General features: G+C 39.0%; 1 protein-coding gene across 2 annotated transcripts in view; it reads left to right on the top strand.

The window, feature by feature from the left end:
- DHX40 (DEAH-box helicase 40) overlaps positions 1-20,973 on the top strand; it is a 52,594-nt gene extending 31,621 nt beyond the window's left edge. For both annotated transcript variants that reach the window (XM_060081988.1, XM_060081987.1), the window contains exons 13-18: positions 7,533-7,647; positions 8,170-8,278; positions 8,985-9,079; positions 17,918-17,987; positions 18,292-18,520; positions 19,687-20,973. In XM_060081988.1, the coding sequence (XP_059937971.1) occupies positions 7,533-7,647; positions 8,170-8,278; positions 8,985-9,079; positions 17,918-17,987; positions 18,292-18,520; positions 19,687-19,826 (758 nt within the window). In that variant the 3' untranslated portion in view covers positions 19,827-20,973. The remainder of the gene's footprint in view (positions 1-7,532; positions 7,648-8,169; positions 8,279-8,984; positions 9,080-17,917; positions 17,988-18,291; positions 18,521-19,686) is intronic.
- Positions 20,974-21,556: the final 583 nt, after the last annotated feature.

The following is a 21,556-nucleotide window of genomic DNA, read 5'->3' as shown; positions in this document are numbered from 1 at the left end:
CTTCCTTCCAGCCTGAATAACTTCTTTTATTATTAACTGTAAGGCAGGTATGCTAGCAATGAATTCTTTCAGGTTTTGTTATCCAGGAATGCCTTTATTTTGCCTTCATTTTGAAAGATAGTTTTGCTGGATATAGGATTCTTAGTTAATGGTGGTTTTCTTTCAGCATTATATCATCCCACAGTCTTTTGGCCTCCATCATTTCTATTGAAATCGACTTTTAATTTTATTGAAGTTCTTTTGTGCACAACAAGTAAATTTTCTCTTGCTCCCTTCAGTATTTTGGCTATTATATGTCTGTGGATCACTTTGCTTTTATCCTACTTGGAGTTCATTAAGCTTCTTGAATGTATACATAAATATTTTCTGTCAAATTTTGGAATTTCTCAGCCATTATTTTCTCAAATTTTTTTCTGCCCCTTTCTCTCTCCTCTTCTTCTGGCACTCCCATTATGCATATGTTGGTGTGCTTAATGATGTCCCATATTTCTCTGAGACTCTTTGGATTGCCTGATCTCTCTTGATCTATATTTTGCTGATTCTTTCTCCTGTGAGTCCAAATCTACTGTCGAGCCCCACTTAGTGAAGTTTTCATTTTGCTTATTGTACATTTCCACTTCAGCAGTCAGCCACTGATTGGTTGGAGGTTGTTCCTAACCCCCTTAAGCCACTGGTGTTTGCACCCTTTACTATTGGATTTATGTTGTGTGGCTTGAAGACTGTTTTCACAGTTCAGGGAGTTTATGAGTTTGTCCTGTGTTCAGCCAAAGACCAGAGTCTCAGATGTTCCCTCTCCTTTTGCTTCTTGGGCATCTGCACAGTCTTCCAGAGCATCAGGACAAACTGTGTTTTTTGCAGGTTTCTCTGATATTTCTCTTAAATGTTTGGCTGGTTTCATTTATTACAAACCCATAGGTAACATCATACTCAGTGGGAAAAGCTAAAACCTTTCCTCTAAAACAGGAACAAAACAAGGATGTGCACTCTAGCCACATCTGTTCAACATAGTATTGGAAGTCTGAGCCACAACAGTCAGACAAGAAAAAGAAATAAAAGGCATCCAAATTGGAAGGGAAGAAGTAAAACTGTCACTATTTGCAGATGACATGATACTGTACATAGAAAACCCTAAAGTCTGCATCAAAAAATAATTAGAATTAATAGATGAATTCAGTAAAGTTGCAGGATACAAAATTAATATTCAGAAATCTGTTGATTTTCTATACACTAATAGTGAATGATCAGAAATAGAAAGCAAGAAACTAATTTATTTTAAATTACATCAAAAAGAATAAAATACCTAGGAATAAACTTAACCAAAGAAGTGAAAGACCTATACTGTTAAGACTATAAATCATTGATGAAGGAAATTGAAGATGGTACAAAGAAATGGAATGGTATCTCATGTTCCTGGGTTGGAAGACTTAATATTTTTAAAATGTCCACACTACTCAAAGCAATCTATGGATTTAATGCAATCCCTTTCAAGATACCTGTGAAATTTTTCACAGAACTAGGACAAATAATCCTAAAATTCGTATGGAACCACCTAAGACCTTGAATTACCAAAGCAATCTTGAGAAAAAAGAACAAAGCTGGAGGTGTCATACTCATTGACTTCAGACTGTACTACAAAGCTACAGTAATGAAAACATCATGATACTGGCTCAGAAACAGACATATAGATCAACAGAACAGAACAGAGAGCCCAAAGATAAACCCATGCACTTATGGTCCATTAATCTACCACAAAGGAGTCAAGAATATACAATGGAGAAAAGACAGTCTCTTCAATAAATGGTGTTGGGAAAACTAGACAGCTATATACATGTAGAATGTATGAAAAAGAATGTATAAAATAATGAAATTAGAACGTTTTCTCATTCCATGTATAAAAATAAACCCAAAATGGATTAAAGACCTGAATGGAAGACCTGAAACCATAAAACTCATAGAATAGAACATAGGCAGAACATTCTTTGACGTAAATCATAGCAATATTTTTTTTGGATCTGTCTCCTAAGGCAAAAGAAACAAAAGCAAAAATAAACAAGTGGGACCTAATTAAACTTAAAAGCTTTTACACAGCAAAGGAAATGATTGACAAAACAAAAAGACAACCTACTGAATGGGAGGAAAAATTTGCAAGTGATATGACTGAGAAGGGGTTAATATCCAAAATATATAAATAGTCCTTGCAACTAAATATCAAAAAAACCCAAACAGCCTGATTGAAAAATGGGCGGGGAATTCCCTGATGGTCCAGTGGGTTAAGACTCCGTGCTTTTACTGTCGAGGGCTTGGGTTCAGTCCCTGGTCGGGGAACTACAATATCCCACAAGCCCTGCTGCAAAAAAGGGGGTGCAGAAGACCTGAATAGACATTATTCCAAAGAAGATATACAGATGGCCCAACAGGTCCATGAAAAAATACTCAACATTGCTAATTATCAGAGAAATGCAAATCAGAACCACAACGAGATATCGCCTTAACACCTGTAAGAATGGCTATCATCAAAAAGTCTACAAATAATAAATGTGGTGAGGTTGTGGAGGAAAGGGAACCCTAGTATACTGTTGGTGGGAATGTGAATTGGTGCATGCAGTATGGAAAACAGAATGGAGTTTCCTCAAAAAAACTAAAAATAGAACTACCTTATCATCCAGCAATTCCACTTCTGGGTGTACATTTGAAGAAAATGAAAACACTAATTTGAAAAGATAACATGTATCCCAGTTATAGCATTGTAGCAGCATTATTTACAATAGCCAAGATATGGAAGCAACCTAAGTGTTCATCAACAGATGAATGATTAAAGAAGATATGGTATATATATATACATATATATACATATATATACACACACACACAATGGGATATATCTTAGCCATAAAAAAGAATGAAATTCTGCCATTTGCAACAATGTGGATGAAATAAGTCAGACAGAAAGACAAATACTCTGTGTTATCACTTATATGTAGAACCTAAAAAATAAATGAATTTACATAACAAAACAGAAACAGACTCACAGACATAGAAAACAAACTAGTGGTTACCAGTGGGAAGAGGGAAGCGGGGGGATGGATAAGATCGTGGTGTGGGATAAAATAAATGAGCAACAAGGATATATTTTACAGCACAGGGAAATATAGCCATTATTTTGTAATAACTTTTTTTTTTTTTTTTGCGGTACGTGGGCCTCTCACTGTTGTGGCCTCTCCCGTTGCGGAGCACAGGCTCCGGACGTGCAGGCCCAGCGGCCATGGCTCACGGGCCCAGCTGCTCCGCGGCATGTGGGATCCTTCCGGACCGGGGCACGAACCCGCGTCCCCCGCATCGGCAGGCAGACTCTCAACCACTGCGCCACCAGGGAAGCCCATAACTTATTTTTTTTAAATAAATTTATTTATTTAATTTTGGCTGTGTTGGGTTTTCGCTGCGCAGGCCCTCCCCAGGTGCAGCAAGCGGGGCCACTCTTTGTTCGGTGCACGGGCCTCTCACCGCGGCGGCCTCTCCTGTTGCAGAGCACGGCCTCCAGGCGCACATGCTTCAGTAGTTGTGGCTTGCAGGCTCCAGAGCGCAGGCTCAGAAGCTGTGGCACACGGGCCCAGTTGCTGCGTGGCATGTGGGATCCTCCAGGACCAGGGCTCGAACCGGCGTCCCCTGCACTGTCAGGTGGATTCCCATCCACTGAGCCACCAGGGAAGTCCCTGTACTAACGCTGAATGGAGTATAATCTATAAACATATTGAACCGCTGTGCTGTACACCTGAAACTATTATCATCTTGTACGTCAGCTTCAATAAACACGGCGTGGCTGCTCTACTTCAAGGTTGCTGGTCTGCCTCTGTTGATAGTACACCAAGCTGTCATGCTCCATGGATTGGTAGCCGATTGATCTGTGTTTGACAGTGCCCTGGGGCATAAGTCGCTCCATAGTCTGATCCAAATAAAGTTAGGCACCTCGGCAAGAGCATCCCTTGGCATCATCCAGGTCTGATTCCTTGAGGCAACAATTGCTACCAGTTTCTTATTCATACTTAAAGAGACACTCTTGCTATACGTACATATATGAGCTAGGCTTAATTTTTTTTTAAATTTATTTTTGGGTGCTTTGGTTCTTTGTTCCTGTGCACAGCTTTCTCTAGTTGAGGCGAGCGGGGGCTACTCTTCGTTGCGGTGCGCAGGCTTCTCACTGCGGTGGCTTCTCTTGTTGCAGAGCACAGGCTCTAGGCGTGTGGACTTCAGTAGTTGTGGCACGCGGGCTCAGTAGTTGTGGCTCGCGGGCTCTAGAGCACAGGCTCAGTAGTTGTGGCGCACGGGCTTAGTTGCTCCGCGGCATGTGGGATCTTCCCGGACCAGGGCTCGAACCCGTGTCCCCTGCATTGGCAGGCAGATTCTTAACCACTGTGCCACAACGGAAGCCCCTAGGCTTAACTTTTAAACCTGGATCATCAAGCCTTCAACTGTTACAAAATGCAGCTTCAGTTTTTGAGCATGTGACTTGCTGAGATCTTGTTACACCCTAATATATGTATTCATTGTCCAGCTGCTTTTAAGTGCATTTGTAGACTTTATAGGTTAAGCAGTTCTTTCTGGCTTGCATCTTAGTCATTGTAGATCACCTAATTTAGTTTATTATATATTTAGTGGTAAAACTGGCTTGTATTTTCAGATCTAACAATGAATAAAGATTTTAAACATCAAAATGATGATACTGTCAACATTTTTAGTAATAGTTCTTTTGCTGTAGTAAACTGTGTACACAATGTCTGCTAGTATAGATATTGCTTTAGAAGTCAGACAATGGAGTGAGGGCTCTTAAATGTTTTTAAGGTGGTAAACAGCATCACCTTAAAATGGAACAAATTTAAAATAACATTGTGTTGGTTTTAAAGTTTTTAATTATTTTAACTGTGATATTTTTAGAAATAAATCGTACTTTATGTGTACGTGTCACTTACAGCCTTACTCCCCTGCTTCAGCTCTGAGGATTGCTGTTATTAAAACCCTTTCTGTGTAATAGTTTTTTTTTGTTTTGTTTTGTTTTTTTTTTTCTTTTTGCGGTATGTGGGCCTCTCACTGTTGTGGCCTCTCCCGTTGCGGAGCACAGGCTCCGGATGCGCAGGCCCAGCGGCCATGGCTCACGGGCCCAGCCGCTCCGCGGCATATGGGATCCTCCCAGACCTGGGCACGAACCCGTATCCCCTGCATCGGCAGGCGGACTCTTAACCACTGCGCCACCAGGGAGGCCCTGTGTAATAGTTTTATTTTCTGATTGGTTGTTATATAGAAAAGTATTAACTTATCTTCCCAAAGAGAGAAGTTCAGCTGATACAGCCTTGTGTTGCTGCTTCAGCTTCTTATTTAGTTTTTGCCTCAGTAGCATTATTTGCATGAGTTAAAACTGATAATAGAATTTCAATCTGGGGAAAGATAATAAATTAAAGAAAATGACAAGTCTGCTGGGAAAGTAATTAAAGATGGATAGTCAAACTACGGTTTAGTCAGAGTATAAACTTGCTGAGATTGTAGGAACTGTGTGTGATATGGTTTTTTACTTTCCTATAGAAATCCTGAATTTACTATGGGACTTCTGCCAGTTTTAATTTTAATTAATTAGGTTATTTTTGAGGGAAGAGTTAGGGAAAAGGAACAAAAATATGTTCTGTATTTTGTCTTGACTTTGAGAATAACAGGGGGAGAGAGAGAGACAGAGAGAAGGTAGTAGCAATGTGGGAAGGATAGCCAGAAAAGCAGTGTGCTCTCTACATTTTTTAAAGTGTGAGCAGGTAGCCACTCTTTAAACAGCAGAGAGCCAACACGAACCATGCAGAGTTAATCTTTACAAAATATAAACTGAGTTTAGAATTGTAATCCACTAAAATTTTTTGTAGTTATTATGACATTTTATTAAGAGATGGTAAACCATTTGTGTAAATTGTTGTAGTAGGTATTACAGCTAAATTGAACATTTCTAGGGTCAGCTGGAGGCAGAGAAGAGAAGAACTGAACCATAATAGGAAGCTTCTCTGAGGCTTCATAGCCCAGAGGTCGGAGGAGGCTGGGACTTTACATTTGTATAGCAGGGATACCACAATTCAAGGATGCAGGAGCCCCTGGCTGATAGGTAGGCTTGTCTCTTAGTGTTGGAGCCAAGACAGGGTTGATGCTTGAGTCTAGTGCATAGTACTTTCTGGGCAATGGTGTTTGGGTGCATGAAATTAGATGTCTTGGCTTAAAAATCAATATCCATGACAATATCCATGATAGGCATTATATCTTCACCTTGGCAGGGCCATTTGTATGGCCTGTGATAAATCATATTTGCTCTCCTTTTGTCTCTAGCTGCTTCCTTCAGTTGTTACCCAGGTCACATAGGTGGAAGCCACTTAAAGCCTGGGATAGAAGACTTTATATCTTCGTGAGTGTTTCATTTAATCAGATTGCTTTCTTCCTAATACCAGGAACTGATGCTTTGCACATTCACATTGTAGTCTGTCTAAGTGCTGCTGCCTGGAATTGGGCAGCATGGTGCCTCTGCCAAATCCAGCTGCGATGGGCACACTGAACGTGTAGGGCGGGGGTTTGATGCCCTACAAGGAGGGAAGAAGCCCTAAGACCTTTTGAAGAAAAGGGGGGGGGTTAAGTTTAGAGACAGGCAAAACACTTCTTTGGGGTTAGAAGTCAGGATATGGGTTATCCTTGTGGACAGGAATGGGTAGTTATTGGAAGGAGAGCAAAAAAAGGGCTCTGGGATGCTGGTAATATTCTGCTTGTTGATCTGGGTGTTGGGTACATTGGTATGTTATATTTGTGACCACTCATTGACCTGTGCACTTATGACCTGTGTAGTTTTCTGTATGCATGATATACTTCAATATAAAGTTAAAAATGAAAAGTTTGTAGTAGTTCAGTTCTGCATATATGATGGTCCTAATTGTCCATAATTAGGAACTGGATATATAGGGACTGGTTAAATTGTGTTATGTTCCTCATACCCCTGCGAAATACAATGTAGGTATGTTTGAGAATGAATAATTCTATATGTACTTATATTAAGCTGTTACTAATAAAGGAAATTTCAGAAGGTATATCCCACTTATGTAAAAATAAACCATTGTACACAAGGCTTGTATATATATAGAAAATATCTTGAAGGACACACACTAAATAATTAACAGTGGTTAGCCTTGAGGATTGGTTTATGGGTAATGTAACAAAGTGGGGAACATTGAACTTTTACTTAAGTTTTTTTTTACTGTGAGCATGGGTGACTCTTATGGTAAAAACCAATAGTAAATTCCAAATACTATTTGGGAGGAATAATGTTGCTATTCTGGTAAAATCTCCAAAGTGTGATAAAAGAAGAAAAGGAATTGTGGGAGTAGAGACCCCCAGAAGAGTTAATGTACTTCTCCCTTATTCCACCTCAGAGGGTGAGGCAGATTTTAATGAGCTTGAATAAACAAAGTGAATAGAGGCACTTGATGTAAAGTAGAACTAAACTGCCTTTCCAATTGTCGTTTTAGTTGATCCAGAGTACCAGAAGGAAGCAGAACAGAGACATCGAGAATTGGCAGCTAAAGCTGGAGGATTTAATGACTTTGCGACTTTAGCTGTCATCTTTGAACAGTGCAAATCAAGGTATGTGAGATAGTTCTTCGTACTGGAAAGTGTTAGTTTGAAATATATCTTCAATATAGTATATTATTTTAGACAGTAAGGTTCAGTGGGAATGATACTGACCTCAAGGTATTTTTGTGAACATTAGTGAGATTTCTCTGTCAGGTGACTATGACTTAGTAGTCACTTATTGCATAACATTAGTTCTCTTCTTTCTTCTCTCCCTAAACTTTTCCTGAAAAATGACCTTATAGAATTTTGGCTCTGTGTAAGTAGCTTAGTTGAGAAAATGATTGGATATTTGTTAAAGCGTATATGAATAAAAAGGAACCCATTTACAAATCATGTTTTAATTCACTTAGAGGCACCTGCATTAATTTGTTTTTTCAAATTCCTTAAAGCGTTTTTTTATTAATTGGACAGGTCTCATAAAAGAGCTGACAGTTGCCTATGGGTTTCTAGTTGTGTAATAGACATGAGAACGTTAGACTGTCTTTCACTCACAGAAGATATTCTTGAGACACCAATATTTTTGTTTTGCAGTGGCGCTCCAGCTTCGTGGTGCCAGAAACATTGGATTCATTGGAGGTGCTTATTTTCTGCATTTCGTGTTGAAGCTCAACTTAGAGAACTGATCAGGAAGCTTAAACAGGTGATTGCTATAATGTGTTTTTCCTTGAGTAGCATTTTGGCAAGGCCTTCTGGGTACTCTACCCCAAACCATGTGTATTAGAAGGTGTTGAAGAATGGTTTGTAGGAACAGGCACCGCTCCTGACCCTGTGCGAGCGCACAGCTCTGCTATCCCTTATCCTTTTGGGAGGCTCTTTTCCGGGCCTTGGGCAATTTCCTCACATTCATATGCTTACCAGTACTCAGTGGAACCCTTGAGGCCCTTCTGCATGTCTCCGGAGTTCTCTATGCAGATCTCTCCTCTCCTGAACTCTGGCCTGGGAACTCTAGCTGTCCTGGTCTTCCTGGATTCTCAACTCTGTCTCTTTAACTCTGGGAGTTCTCCAGGTTCCACTTGGGTGTTTCCTTTCCTGCACCTTCGTCCAGAATCTTTCTCAAGGTTGACTGTAAGCCAGGGCAGTTATTGGACTGACTTCATTTATTTTCCCTACTTCATTTATTTCTCAGAGGTCACTGTCCTTTTTTGCTTGATATATAGTATTTTGGAGATCATTATTTCATATGCTTTGTCCATTTTTTGGTTGGTTCAAGCAGAAGGGTAAATCTGGTCCCTCTTACTCCGTATTGGCCAGAAACAGAAGTCTTTAGAAATGTGGATTTTTCAAACTAAAAGATTATTTCAAATTGTTCTGTGAGATTTACCACTGTACATGTATTCTTTCTATAGCAAAGTGACTTCCCAAGAGAGACCTTTGAAGGCCCTAAACATGAAGTACTGCGAAGATGTCTTTGTGCAGGTTATTTCAAAAATGTAGCTCGCAGGTAAGCAGTAAGAGCTTGAGAGATGGATAGAGAAATACAACCGTATTTGATGACAATATTAAATATTTAATATTAAAGACAGTTTGATTTAAACTCTGTTTAAATCAAATTATGATGACATCAATTACAGTGACCCTTTTCATAATTGTCACTTGTGCAAGGGGAGCTGCCGTGGCTGAGAGCAAGATATTGAAGCTCACGTGGGGCAGGAGGGGAGTCTGTAGGACAGCTGTCCAGCATGGGGTATTAGTGCCTAAGTTGAGTGACACTGGTTTTCTTGCAGAGGGGTGGCTCTTTGTGGGGTGTGAAAGCTAAATAGGTTGAGGATGGCATCCCTGAAGAAGGGTAGTTTGGTGTGGAATGTCAGGGCTTGAGCGGGATTGGGGAAGGTACTCACATGGGAGTTATTTGGTATTGAGTGTCAGAGTCTGAGTGTAGGGAGGGAGGCCATCTTTGTAGGGAAAGGGGTAAGAGTGGTGGTGATGGGAGATTCGTTATATACAGAGGAATTGATCACATAATTGAATATATTAAGGCAACTGGTGAAGGGAGTTAGAAATACTGAAAGGGAGAAAACAAGAATGAGCCCTGTGGTGTTGATTGGAGTTTCAGGTATTACGGGTTTGTTTGTTTGTTTGTTTGTTTGTTTATGGCTGCGTTGGGTCTTCATTGCTAAACATGGACATTCTCTAGTTGTGGCGAGTGGGAGCTACTCTTCGTTGTGGTGCGTGGGCTTCTCATGCGGTGCCTTCTCTTGTTGCGGAGCACAGGCTGTGGGCGCGTCGGCTTCAGTAGTTGTGGCACACAGGCTCAGTAGTTGTGGCGCATGGGCTTAGTTGCTCCGCGGCATGTGAGATCTTCCTGGACCAGGGCTTGAACCCGTGTCCCCTGCATTGGCAGGTGGATTCTTAACCACTGCACCACCAGGGAGGTCTGGTATACAGTTTTTACTATAGTTAAATGGATGGATAGATAGATGTAGTAATAAAAATAGATGGTACTGTGTGTGTGTGTGTGTGTGTGTGTGTGTAATATGTATTTCTATGTATGTAAATATGTAACCTAACTATGAGATGGACTGGGAGCAATGACACTATAATAGCAATGAATATACTTTGTGCCCAGATCTTGACTTGGAACAACCATCTGCCACATAAAAGACCCAGGGCTCTTTGGAGAAATCGGGCTGGGAAAGTACATGATGAGCCCGAAACATCTTATTTTGCCAGCAAGCAAAGTAGTGATCAGTGAAGGTTGAGGCCATGTCAGAAGTACAAGGGAGCCAGCTTGAATAGGTCCCAGCTGATCAAAGATGGGATATTTTGAGCATTGAAATAAATAATGATAGTAATGGATTATATAACCCATTGAATAAAATGAAATCATGGGTCTATAATCATATAAATTAATAAATGAGTAAATTAAAGGTTTAATGACAAATAGAATCATTTACATAGTTGAGCACCTCTCCACAAAACTCTTGTTAATTACAAAGGGAAAAAGTAACTTCTCAGTGAAGAAGCCTGGCAGATGTTACCTAAATCAAGCAACAAATCAAAATCATGTTCCTCCTGATAGGTTATAATGAAAACACAGCATCACTTCTGTGATATTCCTGCCAAAGATCTGTAACCTGAATCTAATCATCCTAAAACAGACAAAATTAAATTGAGGGACATACTACAAAATAACTAGCTGATAATTTAAAGGTGTCAAGATCATGAAGGTCAAAGGAAGACTGGGGAGTATTCCAGAATGAAGGAGACTAAGGGGCCATAAAATGTAAAGGCAGTAAATGATTCTGAACTGGATCCTTTTGCTATAAAGGGTATTATTAGGACATTTGGTAAACTTCATTGGGTTCTGAGGATTAGATGCTAGTAATGTGTCAGTGTTAATTCCCTGGTTTTGATGGTTGTATTATGGTTATATAGGAGAATATTCTTGATTATAGGAAATGCACACTCAGGTATTTGGGGATGATGGGTCGTAAGTTTGGCTACTAACTTTCAAATGGTTCAAGAAAAAAAGATTTTTGTACTGTCCAAATATGTACTGTGTAGATATATATGCAAATAATTATAATGCAGTCTGATCTGGGTTATAATAGGAATATATGTGAAGTTCTGTAGGAAATCAGTTGTGATGATTGAGCTCTAAAGTATAATTTTGACAAGTTTTTGGAATAACACATATATAGGGAAGTATAGAAGAGGATAAGAATTTAAAGTTAACATGAATTAGAAAAAATGCAGATGAAATGTTCTAATGATCATATATTTTTTTGAATTTTTGAATTTTTGATTTATTTTTTTATACAGCAGGTTCTTATGAGTTATTCATTTTATACATATTAGTGTATACATGTCAATCCCAGTCTCCCAGTTCATCCCACCACCACCACCCCCACCCCACCGCCGCTATCCCCCCTTGGTGTCCATACATTTGTTCTCTACATCTCTGTCTCAATTTCTGCCCTGTAAACCAGTTCACTTGTACCATTTTTCTAGGTTCCACATATATACGTTAATATATGATATTTGTTTTTCTCTTTCTGACTTACTTCACTCTCTATGACAGTCTCTAGATTCATCCACCTCTCTACAGATAACCCAATTTTGTTCCTTATTATGGCTGAGTAATACTCCATTGTATGTATGTACCACATCTTCTTTATCCATTCATCTGTCGATGGACATTTAGGTTGCTTCCATGACCTGGCTATTGTAAATAGTGCTGCAATGAACATTGGGGTGCATGTGTCTTTTTGAATTATGGTTTTCCCTGGGTATATGCCCAGTAGTGGGATTGCTGGGTCATATGGTAATTCTATTTTTCGTTTTTTAAGGAACCTCCGTACTGTTCTCCATAGTGGCTGTATCAATTTACATTCCCACCAACAGTGCAAGAGGGTTCCCTTTTCTCCACACCCTCTCCAGCATTTGTTGTTTGTAGATTTTCTCATGATGCCCATTCTAACTGGTGTGAGGTGATACCTCACTGTAGTTTTGATTTGCATTTCTCTAATAATTAGTGATGTTGAGCAGCTTTTCATGTGCCTCTTGGCCATCTGTATGTCTTCTTTGGAGAAATGTCTATTTAGGTTTTCTGCCCATTTTTGGATTGGGTTGTTTGTTTTTTTTAATATTGAGCTGCATGAGCTGTTTATATATTTTGGAGATGAATCCTTTGTCCATTGATTCGTTTGCAAATATTTTCGCCCATTCTGAGGGTTGTCTTTTCGTCCAGTTTGTAGTTTCCTTTGCTTTGCAAAGCTTTTAAGTTTCATTAGGTCCCATTTGTTTATTTTTGTTTTTATTTCCATTACTCTAGGAGGTGGATCAAAAAAGATCTTGCTGTGATTTATGTCAAAGAGTGTTCTTTCTAAGTTTTCCTCTAAGAGTTTTATAGTGTCCGGTCTTACATTTAGGCCTTTAATCCACTTTGAGTTTATTTTTGTGTATGGTGTTAGGGAGTGTTCTAATTTCATTCTTTTACGTGTAGCTGTCCAGTTTTCCCAGCACCACTTATTCAAGAGGCTGTCTTTTCTCCATTGTATATCCTTGCCTCCTTTGTCATAGATTACTTGACCATAGGTGCGTGGGTTTATTTCTGGGCTTTCTATCTTGTTCCATTGATCTATATTTCTGTTTTTGTGCCAGTGCCATATTGTCTTGATTACTGTAGCTTGGTAGTATAGTCTGAAGTTAGGGAGTCTGGTTCCTCTAGCTCTGTTATTTTCCCTCAAGATTGCTTTGGGGGCTTCCCTGGTGGCACAGTGGTTAAGAATCTGCCTGCCAATGCAGGGGACACGGGTTCGAGCCCTGGTCTGGGAGGATCCCACATGCCGCGGAGCGACTAAGCCCGTGAGCCACAACTACTGAGCCTGCGCATCTGGAGCCTGTGCTCCTCAACGGGAGAGGCCGCGACAGTGAGAGGCCCGTGCACCGTGATGAAGAGTGGCCCCCGCCCGCCGCAACTGGAGAAAGCCCTTGCACAGAAACGAAGACCCAACACAGCCAAAAATAAAAATATAAATAAATAAATTAATTTTAAAAAAAAAGACTGCTTTGGCTATTTGGGGTTTTTTGTGTCTCCATACAAATTTTAAGGTTTTTTGTTCTAGTTCTGTAAACAATGCCATTGGTAATTTGATAGGGATTGCATTGAATCTGTCGATTGCTTTGGGTAGTATAGTCATTTTCACAATATTGATTCTTCCAATCCAAGGACATGGGATATCTCTCCACTTGTTTGTATCATATTTAATTTCTTTCATGAGTGTCTTATAGTTTTCTGCATACAGGTCTTTTGTCTCCCTAGGTAGGTTTATTCCTAGGTATTTTATTCTTTGTGTTGCAGTGGGAAATGGGAGTGTTTCCTTAATTTCTCTTTCAGATTTTTCACCATTAGTGTATAGGAATGCAAGAGATTTCTGTGCATTAATTTTGTATCCTGCAACTTTACCAAATTCATTGATTAGCTCTGGTAGTTTTCTGGTGGCATCTTTAGGATTCTCTATGTACAGTATCATGTCATCTGCAAACAGTGACAGTTTTACTTCTTCTTTTCCAATTTGTATTCCTTTTATTCCTTTTTCTTCTCTGATTGCTGTGGCTAGGACTTCCAAAACTATGTTGAATAATAGTGGTGAGAGTGGACATCCTTGTCTTGTTCCTGATCTTAGAGGAAATGCTTTCAGTTTTTCACCACTGAGAATGATGTTGGCTGTGGGTTTGTCGTATATGGCCTTTATTATGTTGAGGTAGGCTCCCTCTATGCCCACTTTCTGGAGAGTTTTTATCATAAATGGGTGTTGAATTTTGTCAAAAGCCCTTTCTGCATCTATTGGGATGATCATATTGTTTTTACTTTTCAGTTTGTTAGTATGGTGTATCACACTGATTGATTTGCATATATTGAAGAATCCTTGCATCCCTGGGATACACCACACTTGATCATGGTGTATGATCCTTTTAATGTGTTGTTGGATTCTGTTTGCTGGTATTTTGTTGAGGATTGTTGCATCTGTGTTCATCAGTGATATTGGCCTGTAGTTTTCATTCTTTGTGACATCTTTGTCTGGTTTTGGTATCAGGGTGATGGTGGCCTCATAGAATGAGTTTGGGAGTGTTCCTTCCTCTGCAATTTTTTGGAAGAGTTTGAGGAGGTTGGGTGTTAGCTCTTCTCTAAATGTTTGATAGAATTCACCTGTGAAGCCATCTGGTCCTGGACTTCTGATTGTTGGAAGATTTTTAATCACAGTTTAAATTTCATTACTTGTGATTGATCTGTTCATATTTTCTATTTCTTCCAGCTTCAGTCTTGGAAGGTTATACCTTTCTCAGAATTTGTCCATTTCTTCCAGGTTGTCCATTTTATTGGCATAGAGTTGCTTGTAGTAGTCTCTTAGGATGCTTTGTATTTCTGTGGTGTCTGTTCTCCTTTTTCATTTCTAATTTTATTGATTTGAGCCCTCTCCCTCTTTTTTGTGATGAATCTGGGTAATGGTTTATCAATTTTGTTTATCTTCTCCAAGAACCAGCTTTTAGTTTTATTGATCTTTGCTATTGTTTTGTTTCTATTTCATTGATTTCTTTCCTTCTGCTGACTTTGGGTTTTGTCTGTTCTTCTTTCTCTAGTTCCTTTAGTACAGTTAGATTGTTTGAGATTTTTCCTGTTTCTTGAGATAGGCTTGTAGTGGTATAAACTTCCCTTTTAGAACTGCTTTTGCTGCATCCCATAGGTTTTGGATCATCGTGTTTTCACTGTCATTTGTCTCTAGGTATTTTTTGATTTCCTCTCTGACTTCTTCAGTGATCTCTTGGTTATTTAGTAACATGTTATTTAGCCTCCATGTGTTTGTGTTTTTTACGTGTTTTTCCCTGTAATTGATTTCTAATCTTATAGCATTGTGGTCAGAAGATATGCTTGATAGGATTTCAGTTTTCTTAAATTTACTGAGGCTTGATTTGTGACCCAAAATGTGATCTATCCTGGAGAATGTTCCATGCACACTTGAGAAGAAAGTGTAATCTGCTGTTTTTGGATGGGATGTCCTATAAATATCAATTAAATCTATCTGGTCTATTGTGTCATTTAAAGCTTGTGTTTCCTTAGTAATTTTCTGTTCAGATGATCTGTCCATTGGTGTAAGTGAGGTGTCAGAGTGCCCCAGTATTAGTGTATTACTGTCAATTTCCTCTTTTATAGCTCTTAGCAGTTGCCTTATGTATTGAGGTGCTCCTATGTTGGGTGCACATATATTTATAATAGTTATATCTTCTTGGATTGATCCCTTGATCATTATATAGTGTCCTTCCTTGTCTCTTGTAACATTCTTTATTTTAAAGTCTGTTTTATCTGATGTGATTATTGCTACTCCAGCTTTCTTTTTTTTTTTTTTTTTTTTGCGGTACGCGGGCCTCTCACTGCTGTGGCCTCTCCCGTTGCGGAGCACAGGCTCTGGACGCGCAGCCTCAGTGTCCATGACTCACGGGCCCAGCCGCTCCGCGGCATGTGGCATCTTCCCGGACTGGGGCACGAACCCGTGTCCCCTGCATCAGCAGGCTGACTCTCAACCACTGCGCCACCAGGGAAGCCCTCCAGCTTTCTTTTGATTTCCATTTGCATGGAATATCTTTTTCCATCCCCTCACTTTCAGTCTGTATGTGTCCCTAGGTCTGAAGTGGGTCTCTTGTAGACAGCATATATATGGGTCTTATTTTGGTATCCATTCAGTGAGCCTGTATCTCTTGGTTGGAGCATTTAATTCATTCACGTTTAAGGTAATTATCGATATGTATGTTCCTGTTACCATTTTCTTAATTGTTCTGGGTTTGTTTTTGTAGGTCCTTTTCTTCTCTTGTGTTTCTCACTTAGAGAAGTTCCTTTAGCATTTGTTGTATAGCTGGTTTGGTGGTGCTGAATTCTCTTAGCTTTTGCTTGTCTGTAAAGCTTCTGATTTCTCCATCGAATCTGAATGAGATCCTTGCCGGGTAGAGTAATCTTGGTTGTAGGTTCTTCCCTTTCATCACAGTTGTGCCACTCCCTTTTGGCTTGTAAAGTTTCTGCTGAGAAATCAGCTGTTAACCTTATGCGAGTTCCCTTGTATCTTATTTGTCATTTTTCCCTTGCTGCTTTCAATAATTTTTCTTTGTCTTTAATTTTAACCAGTTTGATTACTACGTGTTTCTCCTTGGGTTTGTCCTGTATGGGACTCTCTGAGCTTCCTGGACTTGGGTGGCTATTTCCTTTCCCATGTTAGGGAAAGGACTATAATCTCTTCAGATATTTTCTCGGGTCCTTCCTCTCTCTCTTCTCCTTCTGGTACCCCTATTACTGAGAATGGTGGTGCGTTTAATGTTGTCCCAGAGGTCTCTTAGGCTGTCTTCATTTCTTTTCATTCTTTTTTCTTTATTCCGTTCCACAGCAGTGAATTCCACCATTCCGTCTTCCAGGTCACTTATCTGTTCTTCTGCCTCAGTTATTCTGCTATTGATTCCTTCTAGTGTATTTTTCATTTCAGTTATTGTATTGTTCATCGCTGTTTGTTTGTTCTTTAATTCTTCTAGATCTTTGTTAAACATTTGTTTCATCTTCTCAATCTTTGCCTCCATTCTTTTTCTGAGGTCCTGGATCATCTTCACTCTCATTATTCTGAATTCTTTTTCTAGAAGGTTGCCTATCTCCACTTCATTTAGTTGTTTTTCTGGGGTTTTATCTTGTTCCTTCATCTGGTACATAGCCCTCTGCCTTTTCATCTTGTCCATCTTTCCGTGAGTGTGGTTGTTGTTCCACAGGCTGCAGGACTGTAGTTCTTCTTGCTTCTGCTCTAATTATCACATTTTAGAATAGTGAAAATTACCTATACCCTTGAAAGGAGATGTAGCATAATATAATATAAAGAATACTGTATTTAAGTCAGAAGACCTATATGTTTAGGACTTGCCTCATCATACATTAGCTCTGTGACCTTGAGAAAGCTATCTAATTTATTTGAATCTCAGTTTTGACCTTTTAATAAACTACCTGGCTCTCAAAACTCGTAGGCTTATTTGAGGTTTTATTATGAAAGCATTTTGGAAATTCTCAAGCACAAATACGATATTATTGTTAATATTGCTGTTTATTGACCAGAAATGTTTATACTTAATTAAAATGACTATTTAAGTTGTATCATTAGTTCTTTTTTTTCTTGGCTGCACCGCGCAGCTTGTGGAGTTTTAGTTCCCCAACCAGGGATCAAACCCAGGCCCTTGGCAGTGGGAGCACAGAGTCCTAACCACTGGACCGCCAGGGAATTCCCTGTATCATTAGTTTTAAGATGAATTGGTAGAGGGGACTTCCCTGGTGGTGCAGTGGTTAAGAATCCGCCTGCCAATGCAGGAGACACGGGTTTGAGCCCTTGTCCGGGAAGATCCCACATGTCGCGGAGCAACTAAGCCCATGAGCCACAACTACTGAGCCCATGTGCCACAACTATTGAAGCCCACACACCTAGAGCCTGTGCTCCACAACAAGAGAAGCCACCGCAATGAGAAGCACGTGTACACAGCAAAGAGTCGCCCCCACTCGCCGCAACTCGAGAAAACCTGCACAGATCAATGAAAACCCAACGCAGCCAAAAATTAATTAATTAATTAAGAAAACAGATCAATTGGTAGAGAAGTTATAGTGACAGTTGAATAAATATAAACCTCTGCTTATAGCAATCTCTGTATTAGAACATATAACTTTTCATCGTCAGTGCTCTACGAGGAAACTTATTTAGTGCTCTAAACTTATTTCATTGCTGTTACTGTTCTTGTCTTTATCCTTTGGTTTTTTGGTTCTTAGGTCTGTTGGGAGAACGTTTTGCACAATGGATGGGCGTGGAAGCCCAGTTCACATTCATCCTTCCTCAGCAGTAAGTACCTTGTGTTTAATCAAAGGAAGAAATTTCTTCTTTTTGTAAAGGAAGGTGTAGGCATTTCTTCCTTTTGTAAAGGTATAGGAATAAATAATATACAGATGTCTTCTAGTTTTCTCTTTTGAGGATAGTTTAGCATATATCTATATTACATAAAGGTATTGGTTGGCCCATGCCTCCTGTTTGATTGAAGAATATAGAGATTAATTCAGAAGAGTTTGGTCTGTTGGTATTTGGTTGGTCTAATGTGCAACAAAGCAGGTTATTGAATTATCATCTTTAAATGAATTCTTTTGTGTAGCTTCATGAACAGGAAACCAAACTTGAATGGATCATTTTCCATGAGGTATTAGTTACCACCAAAGTCTACGCAAGAATTGTGTGTCCAATCCGTTATGAATGGGTGAGAGACTTGTTACCCAAGTTGCATGAATTTAATGCACATGATTTGAGCAGTGTGGCCCGACGTGAAATGAGAGAAGATGCAAGAAGGAGGTGGACCAATAAGGAAAATGTAAAGCATCTGAAGGGTGAGTGAATAGCTTGTTCTAGAGCATAAGTGTCCAAATTCTCATATAATTACAGAAAAACCGTTAGAGCTTAGATTCTTTCTCTGTCTCCTCAGAAAAGCAAAGAGTTGTCATGAGTCTCAGACTTCCTTTGACTTCCTTCTTTCCTTCCAGTTAATCATGTTCTCCTTAACCCCTCTATTCAACAACATTATTAATAACAATATCTATTGAACTTTCTTGCCACATGCTAACAACTTGCATTACCCCATTAAATATTTACAATAACTCTGTGAAGTAACTGCATATCCCTACTTTATAGATGAGGAAATACTTAGCAGTATACCATCATTTCCTGAAAATCCCTAAGCTAATATTTGGTGAATCTGGATTTTGAATCCAAGGAATTTGACTCTGTGGCCTCTACTCTTAACTGTTATGCCATATTGCTTCCCAGTAGTGCTTTACTATTTTTATTTTGTGTATAAAACTTTGTGAATTATTACTGCAGAACATCCTTTTTTTTTTTCAGGAGAGTTTTCCTTGATGTTAGGTCCCTAGTTGTGAGGCATAAACTGTTGTGGTCCTGAACTAGGGCAGAAAGCTTAATTCTCAGCTTACAAATAGAAAGAGCTTTTCAGTAAAGCGTTTTGAGGCTGATGGATGGAGCAAATCGTATTATCCTTATCTAACATCACTGAGAAATAGAATGGTGGCGAATTTTGCCCAAGGTCATTGGAAATGTTAACTACTCTGTTTTGTTGTTAGTGTATAACCACACTACATGTTTGACTTAGGGTCAATTTTTCTGACTCCTCAGACCTCTATGCTCTTATTTTATTTATTTATTTATTTATTCATTCATTCATTCATTTGGCTGTGCCGGGTCTTAGTTGTGGCACGCAGGATCTTGTTAGTTGCAGCATGTGGGATCTAGTTCCCTGACCAGGGATTGAACCCTGGCCCCCTGCACTAGGTGTGCAGAGTCTTAGCCACTGGACCACTTGGGAAGTCCTTTTATTCTCTTATTTTTATCCATAGACGATATCATTTCTTTTGAAAGGGCAAAATTTAATTTCCTTCTTTTCCCCTTAACATTAAAAAATCAGAGCATCTCTTTCTCTTAACATTTCTAATACTGAAACTCAAAACTAAAATTTTATTGGATTAATTTGTAATGTTTTCAGATGGAATATCAAAAGAAGTCCTAAAGAAAATGCAAAGAAGAAATGATGATAAATCCATATCAGACGCACGTGCTCGTTTCCTTGAGAGAAAGCAGCAGAGGTCCCAGGATCACAGTGACACCCTGAAGGAAACAGGCTAAGCAGTGAACCCTCCAATTCAGGAAGTAGGAAAAGCAGCCAGAAAATGTGCTTCTGCTTTGCCATTTATGTCAGACAGCACTACCAACAGGAAGTGGTCAGCAGCTGTTTTTAGCATACGAGTTAAAAGCAAATCAAAGATCATCAGTACCAATAAATGGAATTTTCAAAGAAAAGATTGAGTTGCCATAGTCATAGGAAATGATATATGAAACCAATGAAAGACAATATATGTGATATTTTCCTCACTTCAATTTTGCTGGCCTTAACTGGTATCAAATGCTGTCAGTGAGATATTTTCAAAGAACATTGAATTGTATTTAATCAGCGTGTATTCCATTTGCATTGAAGCATTAAAAATTATTTTCCTTAAATCTCTTTTAAGGCCTTCTTGTTGCTATTAGAATAGTATTATATCAGGTTATCAGGTATGTGACCATTTCCTTCTGAAGGCTGAACATAAAAGAGGTTTTTACTGAGCAATACTTAGATGTCTAACCGTTTAACTGCTACAGAGCTTTATAGATATTTAGAGAAAAGACTTAATCAATTAGTAAATAAGAAAATTGCCTATGGCAAGATTCTTTGTTGAATTAATATTAATCCTTAAGTTGATTTTTCTGGGATTATACAAATTCCTTTTTATATAAAAGTATATTGTTTAAAACAGTAGCTATAGCCATTAACCAAAGGACAGATGATATATATACGTTCTTTTTTTAGCTGTCCCTACATACTTGTATCAGCACCATGTATGTAGGTGTGACAGTGTTTCAAACAGCCCTTCCACCTGGCCTACTCTCTTGCCTCCAGCTGCTTGGGTAGGACCATTTAAACATCTATTACGCCGATCTTGAAATGGGATTTTCAAAGCAGCCGACACTGCATCACCAGTGTTTCAAATTGGAACCTTGAGGCTAGTTAGTATCACACTCAGGCCACACTCAGCACTTGTCCACTCTGTTGTTTACTGCCTTGTATTCTAGTTATTTGTGTATTTGTCTGTCTCCCCCACTAGATTATAAGCTCCTTGTGGGCAGGGACTATGTCTTTTTCATCTTTGTATCTTTCATGGCACCTAGCACAGTGCATTGCACATAGTAGTCAATGTTTGTTAAATAAAGCTATTAGTGTCGTTCAAATTCAAAAGGCAGTATAATGTGTGTTTTTAGATATTTTCTGTAAAATTTAAGCATCTAAAATTTTAATAGATAACTCACTCTTTCATAGTTACTTCCTTTGGCATCTAAACAATTTTCTGTTCAATATTAGAAACTTGAAGCCTTTATTGAAAAATTACATGAGGACCCAAATCCATGTTTGTTCTTGAAGTAAGGTGAGTGGTGATGGTTTCTCAGAACATTCCTAGCATTGTTAATTTGTTCTTCTAATCTTCAGTGCTCAAGACACTGTTTCAGCACATTAGTCCTATCAGTTTCTCTTCCCAGGTATGTATCAGTGCATTTCCTTAGACGTGGTGGGGGTGTATGTGGATTCTTGGAATGACAGCTCTTTTATTTCAGTAAGTTTTTATTAAGCACACATTCTAAATCTATAGTCTGTATCTATAATTTCATCAGTTTTCCCAATAATGTCCTTAAAGCATTTTCCCCCAGTTCAGGATCCAGTCAAGAATTGTGTATTGTATTTAATCTCCTTTAATCTGGAAAAGGTCTTCTGTCTTTGTCTTTCACATTTAACATTGTTTAAAATTGAAGTGTAGGGAATTTGG

This window comes from Mesoplodon densirostris, chromosome 18, assembly GCF_025265405.1.
Source record: "Mesoplodon densirostris isolate mMesDen1 chromosome 18, mMesDen1 primary haplotype, whole genome shotgun sequence".
NCBI lineage: Eukaryota > Metazoa > Chordata > Mammalia > Artiodactyla > Ziphiidae > Mesoplodon > Mesoplodon densirostris.
This window is presented reverse-complemented; position numbering and strand designations above follow the sequence as displayed.